This window comes from Schistocerca gregaria, chromosome 2 (assembly GCF_023897955.1).
Source record: "Schistocerca gregaria isolate iqSchGreg1 chromosome 2, iqSchGreg1.2, whole genome shotgun sequence".
NCBI classification, from domain to species: Eukaryota; Metazoa; Arthropoda; class Insecta; order Orthoptera; family Acrididae; genus Schistocerca; species Schistocerca gregaria.
Window position 1 is genome coordinate 606,216,230 of NC_064921.1, and position 12,144 is coordinate 606,228,373.

Sequence of the window (12,144 nt, forward strand, 5' to 3'; positions counted from 1 at the left end):
TTTTTTCCCCTTCTATTTGAAGCTCAGAAAAGCCATATTTTTTAACCAGCCCATCCTTGCTTTAAAATTTGACAGCCCTCCAAGATTTTCATTAAATTGAAATGACTTTTCACATAGAATGTGACAAGAGATATTGGGTTGGTGTAGTGTTTTTCCATAAGTTTAATAAACACAACATATACATGTAGCAAGGATTTTAGTTATACATAGTATATTCTCCTTCACTATTTACAACAGTCTGCCAATGCTGGGCTAACTTTTCGATTCCATGATTATGGAAATTGTGTGGTTTTGAAGTGAAGAACTCACTGAGTCATGTTCAGAGTCCATTTTTCTGTTCAACAGAGACCAGAAAAGGTGAAAGTCTGATGGCACAGAATCCTGTGTAGTGTTTTTTGTTAGTCTGGCAGTTACATCTTAGGGAAGCAATTTGTAGTACACCACATCACTATTCCAACAGATGCATGACATAATCTTTCGTGGATGTGCGCAGGTCTTTGTTCAGGGAATTGCTGCTTTGTTTGGGCTCAACCATTCCTTTCTTTTCCTTATATTAGCGTGAAGACACCATCTCTCGTCTTCAGTAATGATACAGGATAGGAATAGTTGGTGTTGTTCATAAGCCAATTTATGATGCTAGCAGAGATGCACCCACTGATTTATGTGATTTTGACTTAGAGCATGCAGTACTTGCACACCAGATTTTTGAACCTTTCCCACTGCATGCTTTTGTTGCGTGATGGTGGAGTGACCATAGTTCATCACATTTTATCAGTGCTAGAGTGCTCTGGTGTGGATCATAGTGGGTTAATGCTTTTAAGTGATTTTCATCAAACTCTGAAGGTCTTCCTGAATGTGGAGAGTCACTAACGTCAAAACGATCATCCTTAAAATGAGAAAATTATTTTATTCCCATGGTCTGTCCAGTAACATTATCCCCATACACGGTGCAAATGTCTCTGGGTGCCTCCGCTGCAATGACTTCTCTATTGAACTCAAACAGAATAAGACGAGGGCTGTTCAAAAAATTCTGGATCATTCGTAATTTTGCTCCAATGGTGTGTTGGAGCAAAATGTGGTTACCATCACTGCACATTGCCTGTGTTTAATGTGTGACTGCTGGAAGTTTCATTGTTATATGTCTGATGGGTATTGTTCAGTGCTGTATTGAATAGAATGTTGTGTCACACAGGTTGCGAATTTCTAGATGGCAGAGTTACAGCAGCAATGTGTCTCCATTAAATTTCATGTGAAACTCAAGGAAACCTTTACAGAGAAACGCCAAATGATGCAGGAAGCCTACAGTGATGAATGCTTAAGCTGTACTTGGTGTTATGAATGGTTCACACATCGTCCAGGATGCCCTTTGACGTGTACCAATGACACTCATGTTATGAATGTCAATGAAATTGTGCATGCCAATCAAAGACTAACTGTCCAAGAGACTGCAGAGTAATGTAATGTAATGTCATGTCATGAATCCTGATGCAGCATCTTGGAATGCATTGAGTTGCCGCCAAGTTTGTACCACGACTCATGAGTCAAGACCAGAAAGACCTCACAATCCATAATGAGCTTTTAGGTCACTGAAATGAGAATGTGATGTTCTTTAAGAGAATCATAACTGGTGATACATGTGTCTACAGTTACGATGTTGAGACCAATGTTTGGTCTTCACAGTTGATTGGTAAAAGTTCTCTAAAACCAAAAAAAGCAGGGTAGGTCAGGTCTACATCAACATCTACATCTACACACATACTCCGCAATCCACCATACGGTGCATGGCGGAAGGTACCTCGTACCACAACTAGCATCTTCTCTCCCTGTTCCACTCCCAAACAGAACGAGGGAAAAATGACTGCCTATATGCCTCTGCATGAGCCCTAATCTCTCTTATCTTATCTTTGTGGTCTTTCCGCGAAATATAAGTTGATGGCAATAAAATTGCGCTGCAGTCAGCCTCAAATGCTGGTTCTCTAAATTTCCTCAGTAGCGATTCACAAAAAGAATGCCTCCTTTCCTCCAGAGACTCCCACCCGAGTTCCTGAAGCATTTCCGTAACACTTGCATGATGATCAAACCTACCAGTAACAAATCTAGCAGCCCGCCTCTGAATTGCTTCTATATCCTCCCTCAGTCCAACCTGATAGGGACCCCAAAAGCTCAAGCAGTACTCAAGGACAGGTCGTATTAGTGTTTGATAAGTGGTCTCCTTTACAGATGAACCACATCTTCCCAAAATTCTACCAATGAACTGAAGACGACTATCCGCCTTCCCCACAACTGCCATTACATGCATGTCCCACTTCATATCGCTCTGCATTGCTACGGCCAAGTATTTAAATGACGTGACTGTGTCAAGCGCTACGCTACTAATGGAGTATTCAAACATTACAGGATTCTTTTTCCTATTCATCTGCATTAATTTACATTTATCTGTATTTAGAGTTAGCTGCCATTCTGTACACCAGCTACAAATCCTGTCCAAGTGATCTTGTATCCTCCTACAGTCACTCAACGACAACACCTTACCGTACATCACAGCATCATCAGCAAACAGCCGCACATTGCTATCCACCCTATCGAAAAGATCATTTATGTAGATAGAAAACGACAGTGGACCTACCACACTTCCCTGGGGCACTCCAGATGTTACCCTCACCTCCGATGAACACTCACCACGAGGACAACGTACCGAGTCAAACGCTTTCTGGAAGTCAAAGAATATGGCATCTGTCTGATACCCTTCATCCATGGTTCGCAAGATATGTGAAAAAAGGGCGAGTTGCGTTTCGCAGGAGAGATGCTTTCTAAAGTGGTGCTGATGCGTGGACAGCAACTTCTCTGTCTCAAGGAAATTCATTATATTTGAACTGAGAATGTGTTTAAGAATCCTGCAACAAACCGATGTTAAGGATATTGGTCTGTAATTTTGAGGATCCGTCCTTCTACCCTTCTTATATACAGGCATCACCTGCACTTTTTTCCAGTCGCTCGGAACTTTACGCAAGAGATTCGCGACAAATGCAAGCTAAGTAAGGAGCCAATGCAGTAGAGTACTCTCTGTAAAACTAAATTGGAATCTCATCAGGACCTGGAAATTTATTTATTTTCAACCCATTCAGCTGCTTAACAACTCCAGGGAAGTCTATCACTATGTCCTCCTTACAGGAATCTGTACGAGACTTAAACGGCAATATGTTTGTACGATCCTCCTGCGTGAAAGATTTCTCAAATGCTAAATTTTAAATTTCAGCTTTCCTTTTGCTGTCTTCCATTGCCAGGCCAGACTGATCAGTGAGTGAGTGGATGGAAGCCTTCGACCCACTTACCAATTTTACGTAAGACCAGAATTTCCTTGGGTTTTCAGCAAGATCTTTTGCTAAGGTATGATGGTGGTAGTGGATGAATGCTTCGCGCATCGCTCTTTTTGCAGCAGCACGAATCTCTACTAACTTTTGCCTCCTCTCATTCTCCCAATCTTTCTTGTACCGCGAGTGGAACTGCCTTTGCTTCCTGAGCATTCTCCGAATTGCGCTGTTAAACCACGGTGGGTCTTTTCCGTCCGTAACCCACTTCTTTGGCACATACTTGTCCAATGCGTGATTTACAATGTGTTTAAAATTTGCCCATAATGTTTCCACTTCCATCGAACCGGAAGTAAATGAAGTCGATTCATTTACTAAGTGGGATGCCAACAACTGCTTATCTGCTCCTTCTAGTAAGAATACTCTCCATCTTGATCACTAATTCCTGTCTCAACGCTGACACCGTCGATGAGGTCTGGTCTGTTCATGGCTACCAGATCTAAAATATTTCCATTATGCGTTTCCTGTCGATTTAGCTGCTCAAGACAGTTTTCGGATAATATGTTCAAAAGTAATTCACACGACGGCTTGTCTGTACCACCTGTAATGAGTCCATAGACATCCCAGTCTATACTAGGTAGGTTGAAGTTGCCTCCGACTAATATAGCATGATCCGGGTACTTCTGCGATACAGAATGTAGACTCCCGTTGAATGATTCTAGAACTGTCACAGTGGAACCTGGTCGCCGGTAATAACACCCAACAATTAACTTTATTTCCCCTAGCCCTGTTAAATGTGTCCAGATAACTTCACAATCACACTCTACTTCAACCTCAGTAGACACAATATTTTTGTCAACTGCAATGAAAAACCCACCTCTCACAGTGTCTAATCTGTCTTTCCGATATACGTTCCAACCCTCACTAAATATTTCAGAACTTCCTATCTTAGGGTTCAGCCAGGTCTCATTCCTGATAATAATTTGTGCACCACACGCTTCCTGGGTGTGGGGGGGGAGGGGAGGGGGGGGGCAGTAAATTCAGGAACTTTATTCCGAACACTCTGAAAATTTACTGCTAAGGTCAAATGTCAAAGTGATGATGCTGATAAGTTTTCTTTGACTTTGAAGGATTAGTTCATTATGAATTCATACCATAGGGACAAACTGTTAATCAATGTGTTGCAATGCCTGAAATGTAGCGAGACAATTCATGGCTCTTGCATCATGATAACACAAGTGCACATTAATCTCTGTTGGTGCATGACTATTGCACAAAAAACAAAATCACTGTGCTGCCTCATCATCCATATTCTTGAGACCTGGTCCCTGCAGACTGTATTTCTTTCCAGAATTGAAAACCCCATTGAAAGGATGAAAATTTGCAACGACAGATGACATTAAAGAAAATTTGCAGACATTACTTTGCGCGGTCCAGCATGAGGCGTGTCAAGACTGCTTCTGGATATGGAAACAGAGTACGGAGTGGTGTATCAATTGTGGAGGAGAGTATTTTGAAGGAGACAATGCACAATAAGTGAAAAGTAAGTGTAGGAAAAATTTTGCGGACAAAGTTCCAGAATTTTTTGAACAGACTTTGTATGTTAAAAATGTTTAGATTTCTCCACTTGGCACTCCATTTTTTATCATTCACAGCTCCACTCACTATCTCCAGATGGCAAAATGACAATATGTTAACTCAAATAGCAACAATGAACTACAAATAAGAAATGATAATCAATAAATAAACCCATAGCAACCGGAATACCAACATACGAAACAAAAACGCTCTTGTGCACCAACCTAATAGGTTCTCCTTGTGATCATTTTTGTGTAAACCATTTGTAAACAGCGTTGTCTACATAGATCTGTGTTTGTGTTGAGCCTCATAGTTTTATGATTTGTCAATCCATCAGTAGAATCAAGCTTAATTATAAAATTTGTTAGGCTCATCTTTTTTTTATCTGTAATTGTCTATGTACCAACCTCTTACTCACTAGATAATTTGGTTGCAGATTTGCCTTCCTATAACCTCTTATTAATTCCTATGCAAAGGACACCAAGTTTATGTCCAGGCATTTTATATGGGAAGCTTGCTTTGCATGGCTAAATTGACACAGGTGATCATAATGGAGTGCAAATGGTTACTGTTGTTAGTGGCAACTTGACATTGGTGGGGGGAAAGGGGGGGTGAAGAGAGTTAACTAGGCATGCACGAGTGAGTAGCAGTTTGATTAAGCAGTCATTCCTAATCAACACACTACTTTAAATGGAGAAATATTTACTGTACTTAAATGTTTTTAAAACATTATGTTTAAAACACAGATTTATTACAATGATTTGTACATTTTCAGTTTCTTCATTTCAACACTGTTCACACATACTTGATTACAATACATACATGTTGGTTTATAAAATCACATACTGCCTCTGTAAGGAAACAGTGTCTGTACAATCTAATGAATAATACATTGAAAACATATACAGTTAATATCTACATAAAATCAACTATACATTGTTTACAAATCCTCATTTCTTAAATAAAAGCTTGTGTTTATTTTCAGGAGCTGTTATTTCAAATGCTAGGAGTTTTTTCTCTTTACAATGATTTGTCATGCCAGTAATATTTGAGTTAATGGTATGTCCTTAGTTCTAATTTGATAGTGACTTCTATTAATCACTGCAAGAAGAATTTTAATGCCGAACTCAGAATGCACTTACTAAAGTCTAAAGTCAGGTATATAGTGTGGTATCAAATGAAAACTTTTGTCCAGCTAAAAGTCTTGCAAAAAAAGAGAGAGAGAGAGAGAGAGAGAGAGAGAGAGAGAGAGAGAGAGAGCACTGCTGCCTACTGTCCTTATGAAAATCATACCAGAGGCATTCACAGTTGCAAATCAAATCAAAACACTGATGCTGTTGGAGACTCAGTATCTAAAGTTGCTCACACATTCATCTTCTTAGTTATTTTATGTATAAAGCGTTTAATAACCATGTCAAATAACTTAGTGATCTTATTAGTACAGAAAAGGTAGAAATTAAGGAGAAGAGCAGTGAAAATGTTACAAACTTCTAGTACCAATAAATTAAAAGAATTCATCTGATTGCAGTTAACATGGAGCCATCTGTAAAATTTCTTATCTCACTATCACAGATAGATCTCTCTCTCTCTCTCTCTCTCTCTCTCTCTCTCTCTCTCTCTCTCATACACACACACACACACACACACACACACACACACACACACACACACACACACACTGAAGTTAACATGTTTCACTGACTGACTTAGAACTTTTTGCATGGTGAAGCAGTTAAGTTACATGAATGAGCATTTCATAAGTACTGACAGTGAATGTGAACACACATTATTTTTTATGAAACAATATTGTGGCGTTGCATTGTAGCTATACTATTAGTTTTTAAATGGACATACATTTTATGACAAAATAACCATGTAGAAGCAGAACTTTACGTGTAGTGAAACATTCAAAGACAAGCTAACATTGTGTTAGCGGTATTTATCATTTGAAACTGTAAAAATTTATGTAGAGAAATGGATGAAAATAAAAATTACTAACAGAAGATTAAAAGAATAGTTATATGCTATGAAGCTGCAAGGGAAAACAAAATACCTGCTTTGCAACACTATTTGAGAATGGGAGCAGGTAATTCAGGGTTAAATCAGCAAAACTTCTGCAGCTACATTATGCCATTTATATAAATACAAGTTGAGAAGTTTTGTTGCCATATAATTTTTCTGTATTTAGTAGTTTGTGCAAGTTGCAGTATTTAAATAGTAGGTTAATTATAGCTATACATCAATCACTTCCAGAGGAAAATCTTTCACATATAAGAAAATTTGTGAAATTTCAGTGGGCCTGCAACACAAATACTTAGTATTAATAATTACATTGTGTTGTGTATTGCTTACAGTTTGGTTCTTCAGAGAATGTTGCAGATCTTGTGTAAGCACTGCATAAATAGGCCTCTTAATTCCTAAACATACTGTAAAGTGGTGTTTTCAGAGAAAGATATATATTTTTTTGAAAGTGATTGACTTACATATCATTTTCACACAGTATTACCTTCTGTTTCGCAAATCGAACTCTATAATGCGCGAAACTTTCAAAAACACATCACCTTCTTGAAGTCTCCTAAAATATTCTGATATAACAAATTAAACATTGGAAATGGTATCTCACACATCACAAGAGCACATACGAAACAATGGGATGAAGTTCTTCAGTCAGCTTTATTCATTTCAGCACTCTTTTATGTGCAACAAAAGACAGACTTCGAATGTTTTGTGATTTAATGTGTTCAAATATAGCAGTAGTCACTAGTTACTGTGGATTTCTCTTCAAAACATAGCAAGGATAGTTTGAAACTTGGCAAACAGGTCACAAATATTTATAATCCATTTCCATACTGCTGAATATAAATGTGCATGTTTCTATACTGAATAATACTCCATAGTACTGCTCCGTATTTTCTTCATATCAAATAATGTAGAAAAAAACATTAATCTTAAAAATGACAGTTTTACAGTGTTCCTATATTTACATGACAGTATAAGAAGACTGCAGTTATTTTCCTCTTCAGTGTGCATTTCACCTCAGTCTTTTATATAAATTCTGTAAGCTCAATAATTAATAAATTGTCTACTCCTAATTTTTTTTAAAAAATTGCTCATGTGAAATACAGTTTGCAGTCAAGTAGGAAAATAGAGAGAATTGGGAGACGTGGTACGTTATTTTGTCATGTGCTTAGCACGTGCCTCACTGCTGCTGGTAATACTGACGGTACCTTCTCCTGCGTTGCCTCGGTGTGTGGCTCCATTCATTCTGCCATGTCTTACGTCTGTTCCATGGTCTGCAAATTCAAAATAAAATGAGTCAGTCATTTGTCTCTATCTAGCAAATAACATGAAGATATACATTATGGTTTTGCTGTTATTTATTCTCTAGCTGAAATATTTTTTACTCAACAAACCAATGTAGTATTTTCTTTTGCTGAATAACATGAATAAGCTATATTGTATTCATTTTAAGAAAATAAAAAATGAAAGCATTTAACTTGAAACAAAAAGCTAATAAAGATTCAACGTACAATGAACATGACCTGCTGAAACACTTAGAAGTAAATATTGCATCACAAACTTCAGGAATATAAGTTTATTCTTAAAAGAACTAGAGTATAAGAGGGAAAATGAAAGGTAAGAATACACCTCTCTGAAGGTGTGGCAGTCTGAAGTAGATGGATGTATGGATCATAGAGGAATGATGAGAGAGGAGTTGGAGGGTGTGGAAAGATTGAGCATCAACAGTTAACCTTGTAGTAACTAGCTCTATGAGAAGTCACTGAACATGCAGTGTTAGTTCATATCATTTGATATTAAGATGCCATGCAGTGTAGAGAGACTATTAGTTTATAGTGAGGTTACATCATCATAGGGCACATCACTGATGTAAAACATAATTTATTTCTGAAACATTACAGCCCATTTTAGATTTTATATTCCCATCATCTAATGAACAAGCAACAATAGTCTGAAATATGACTTAAAACTCAGACAAGTTGTGCTATGCTAGTAACAGTATCTTAAGACATGTCACACTTGATGCCTCTTTTCATTGCTGTCCCCTGTAGCTTTGTATTTCCTTTTCTTTCTAAGCGTGTTCCATCTTAGTTATTAAATAAATCGTTGTATTGAACCCAACTGAGCATGTAAAACAGTGTGAAATATCTACATACATACTCCCCAAACCAATATATGGTGCATGTTGGAGGGTACCCTGTACTGTTCCTATTCCACTCACAAATAGAGTGAGGGAAAAATGACTGTCCATATGCCTCCATATGAGCCATAATCTCTCTAATCTTATCTTTTCATGAAATCCTCCCCACTCCACCAAGAGTGTCTTTCCGCCGTCCACCTAACCTTCGTAACCTCTTGGTTCATCCCTATGAAATCCCCAAACCACCTTCCCTACCCTCTGGCTCCTACCCTTGCAACCGCCCCCGGTGTAAAACCTGTCCTATGCACCCTCCCACCACCACCTACTCCAGTCCTGTAACCCGGAAGGTGTACACGATCAAAGGGAGAGCCACGTGTGAAAGCACCCACGTGATTTACCAACTGACCTGCCTGCACTGTGACGCTTTCTATGTGGGAATGACCAGCAACAAACTGTCCATTCGCATGAATGGACACAGGCAGACAGTGTTTGTAGGTAATGAGGATCACCCTGTGGCTAAACATGCCTTGATGCACGGCCAGCACATCTTGGCACAGTGTTACACCGTCCGAGTTATCTGGATACTTCCCACCAACACCAACCTATCCGAACTCCGGAGATGGGAACTCGCCCTTCAGTATATCCTCTCTTCTCGATATCCGCCAGGCCTCAACCTCCGCTAATTTCAAGTTGCCGCCGCTCATACCTCACCTGTCTTTCAACAACTTCTTTGCCTCTGTACTTCCGCCTCGACTGACATCTGTGCCCTTACTCTTTGCCTTTAAATATGTCTGCTTGTGTGTGTGTGTGTGTGTGTGTGTGTGTGTGTGTGTGTGTGTGTGTGTGTGTGTGTGTGTGTGTGTGTGTGTGTGTGTGTGTGTGCGCGCGCGCGCGTGCGAGTGTACATCTGTCCTTTTTTCCCCCTAAGGGAAGTCTTTCCGCTCCCGGGATTGGAATGACTCCTTACCCTCTCCCTTAAAACCCACATCCTTTCGTCTTTCCCTCTCCTTCCTGAAGAAGCAACCATCGGTTGCGAAAGCTAGCAATTCTGTGTGTGTGTTTGTGTGTTTTGTTCATGTGCCTGTCTGCCGGCGCTTTCCCGCTTGGTAAGTCTTGGAATCTTTGTTTTTAACATATTTTTCCCATGTGGAAGTTTCTTTCTATTTTATCTTCATGGTTCTTACACGAAATGTACATTGGCAGCAGAAAATCATTCGCCAATCAGCCTCAAATGCCTGTTTTCTAAATTTTATCAATAGTGCTCCTCGAAAAGAATCTCATCTTCCCTTTAGTGATTTCCATTTGAGTTCTCAGTGTTTCCATATACTTGTGTGTTGTTCAAACCTACTGGTAACAAATCTAGCAGCTCGCCTCTGAATTGCTTTGGTGTCTTCTTTTAATATAACCTGTTGTGGATCCCAAATACTCTAACAGTATTCAACAGTGGTTGCTCTAATGTCCCAATATGGTCCCCTTCACAGATAAACCACACTTCCGTAAAATTCTCTCAATTAACCAGTCAACCATTTGGCTTCCCTGTTACAACCTTCACATGCTCATTCCATTTCATACTGATTTGCAGCATTCCACATATATATATTTAAGTGACTTGACTGTGTTGTCAGTACAGTAATAATGCCATATTTGAACATTATGGATTTGTTTTTCCTACTCACCCACATTAGCTTACATTTTTCTATATTTAGAGCTAGCTGCCATTCATCTCACCAACTAGAAATTTTGTCTAAGTTATCTTCTATCCTCCTACAGTTGTAACATCTTCCCATACATCACAGCATAATCAGTAAACAACAGCAGACTTCTGCTTACCCTGTCCACTAGATTATTTATGTATATAGAAAATAGCAGCAGTCCAATCACAATTCCCTGAGGCACTCCTGATGATTCTTTGTCATGATGAACACTCATCATTGAGGAAAACATACTGGGCTCTGTTATTTAAGAAATCTTCGATCCACTTACGCACCTGGGAACCTATTCCGTATGCGTGTACCTTCATTAGCAGTTGGCAGTGTGGCACTGTGTCAAATGCTTTTAGGGAAATCTAGGAATGTGGAATCTGCCCTTCATCCATGATTTGCAAAATCTCGTGTGAGAAAAGGGCAAGCTGAGTTTACATGAGCGATGCTTTCCACAGCCATGCTGATCTGTGGAGAGAAACTTTTCCAGCTCGAGGAAATTTATTGCGTTTGAACTGAAATATGTTCAACGATTCTGCAGCATACTGATGTTAACGATATTGGTCTGTAATTTTGTGAGTTCCGTATCTTACCATTTTTATATACGGGAGTAACCTGTGCTTTTTTCCAGTTATTTGGTACTTTTGTGCTGGGGTGAGAGATTGTGATAAGCAGGGAGCCAGTGCTGTAGAGTACTCTCTGTAAAACTTATTTTCTTTCAACTCTTTCAGTTGTATCACTATACCAGTTACACTAAGTACTACATCCTCCTTATGGGAGACTGTGCAACGACCAAACTGTAGTATGTTTTTACAATTCTCCTATGTGAACGATTTCTTAAATATGAAATTTAAAACTTGGGTTTTACTTTTGCTAGCTTCTTTTGCCACACATGACTGGTCAACAAGTTACTGGGTACAAGTATTAAACCCATTAGTGATTTTATGTAGGATGTACAAGAGTTTGAAACCTTTTTCTTCCAGATACAAGTCAAAAGCCATAACTACTTTACCATGACATTCATTTTGAATGCAATAGTAAAATACTGAGAGAGATATGACACGCATATGAAAAAGTGGAAAATGGTAATTTGAGCTTTGGTTCGGAATCAACATCACCTTTATTAGAAGGTGAAGCTACCATGCTATAAAGGTATAGAAAAGTATAGACTGTAGAGGACAAGGAGAAATTTACTTAGTCCTAGAACAAAAGAACAACCCACCAAAAATCACTTTAGGGCAGTACCAGTTGTGAATAGTGAGCTCTAAGCACTTACATTGCCAAATGTGAAAAATGAAACTCGGAAGCAATTTACTATGTTCGGGTAAATAGTTACATCTTTTAACTTAAGACACTTGGGAGGTATGGTAAAAAAAGAATTATATGAGTAAAATAAAAG

General features: G+C 38.8%; 1 protein-coding gene across 5 annotated transcripts in view; it reads right to left on the minus strand.

The window, feature by feature from the left end:
• Nucleotides 1-5,615: 5,615 nt before the first annotated feature.
• Nucleotides 5,616-12,144, minus strand: part of LOC126334563 (extracellular sulfatase SULF-1 homolog) — a 1,305,433-nt gene continuing 1,298,904 nt past the window's right edge. For all 5 annotated transcript variants that reach the window (XM_049996948.1, XM_049996944.1, XM_049996947.1 and 2 more), the window contains one exon: nt 5,616-8,179. In XM_049996948.1, coding sequence (XP_049852905.1) covers nt 8,058-8,179 — 122 coding nt within the window. In that variant the 3' untranslated portion in view covers nt 5,616-8,057. The remainder of the gene's footprint in view (nt 8,180-12,144) is intronic.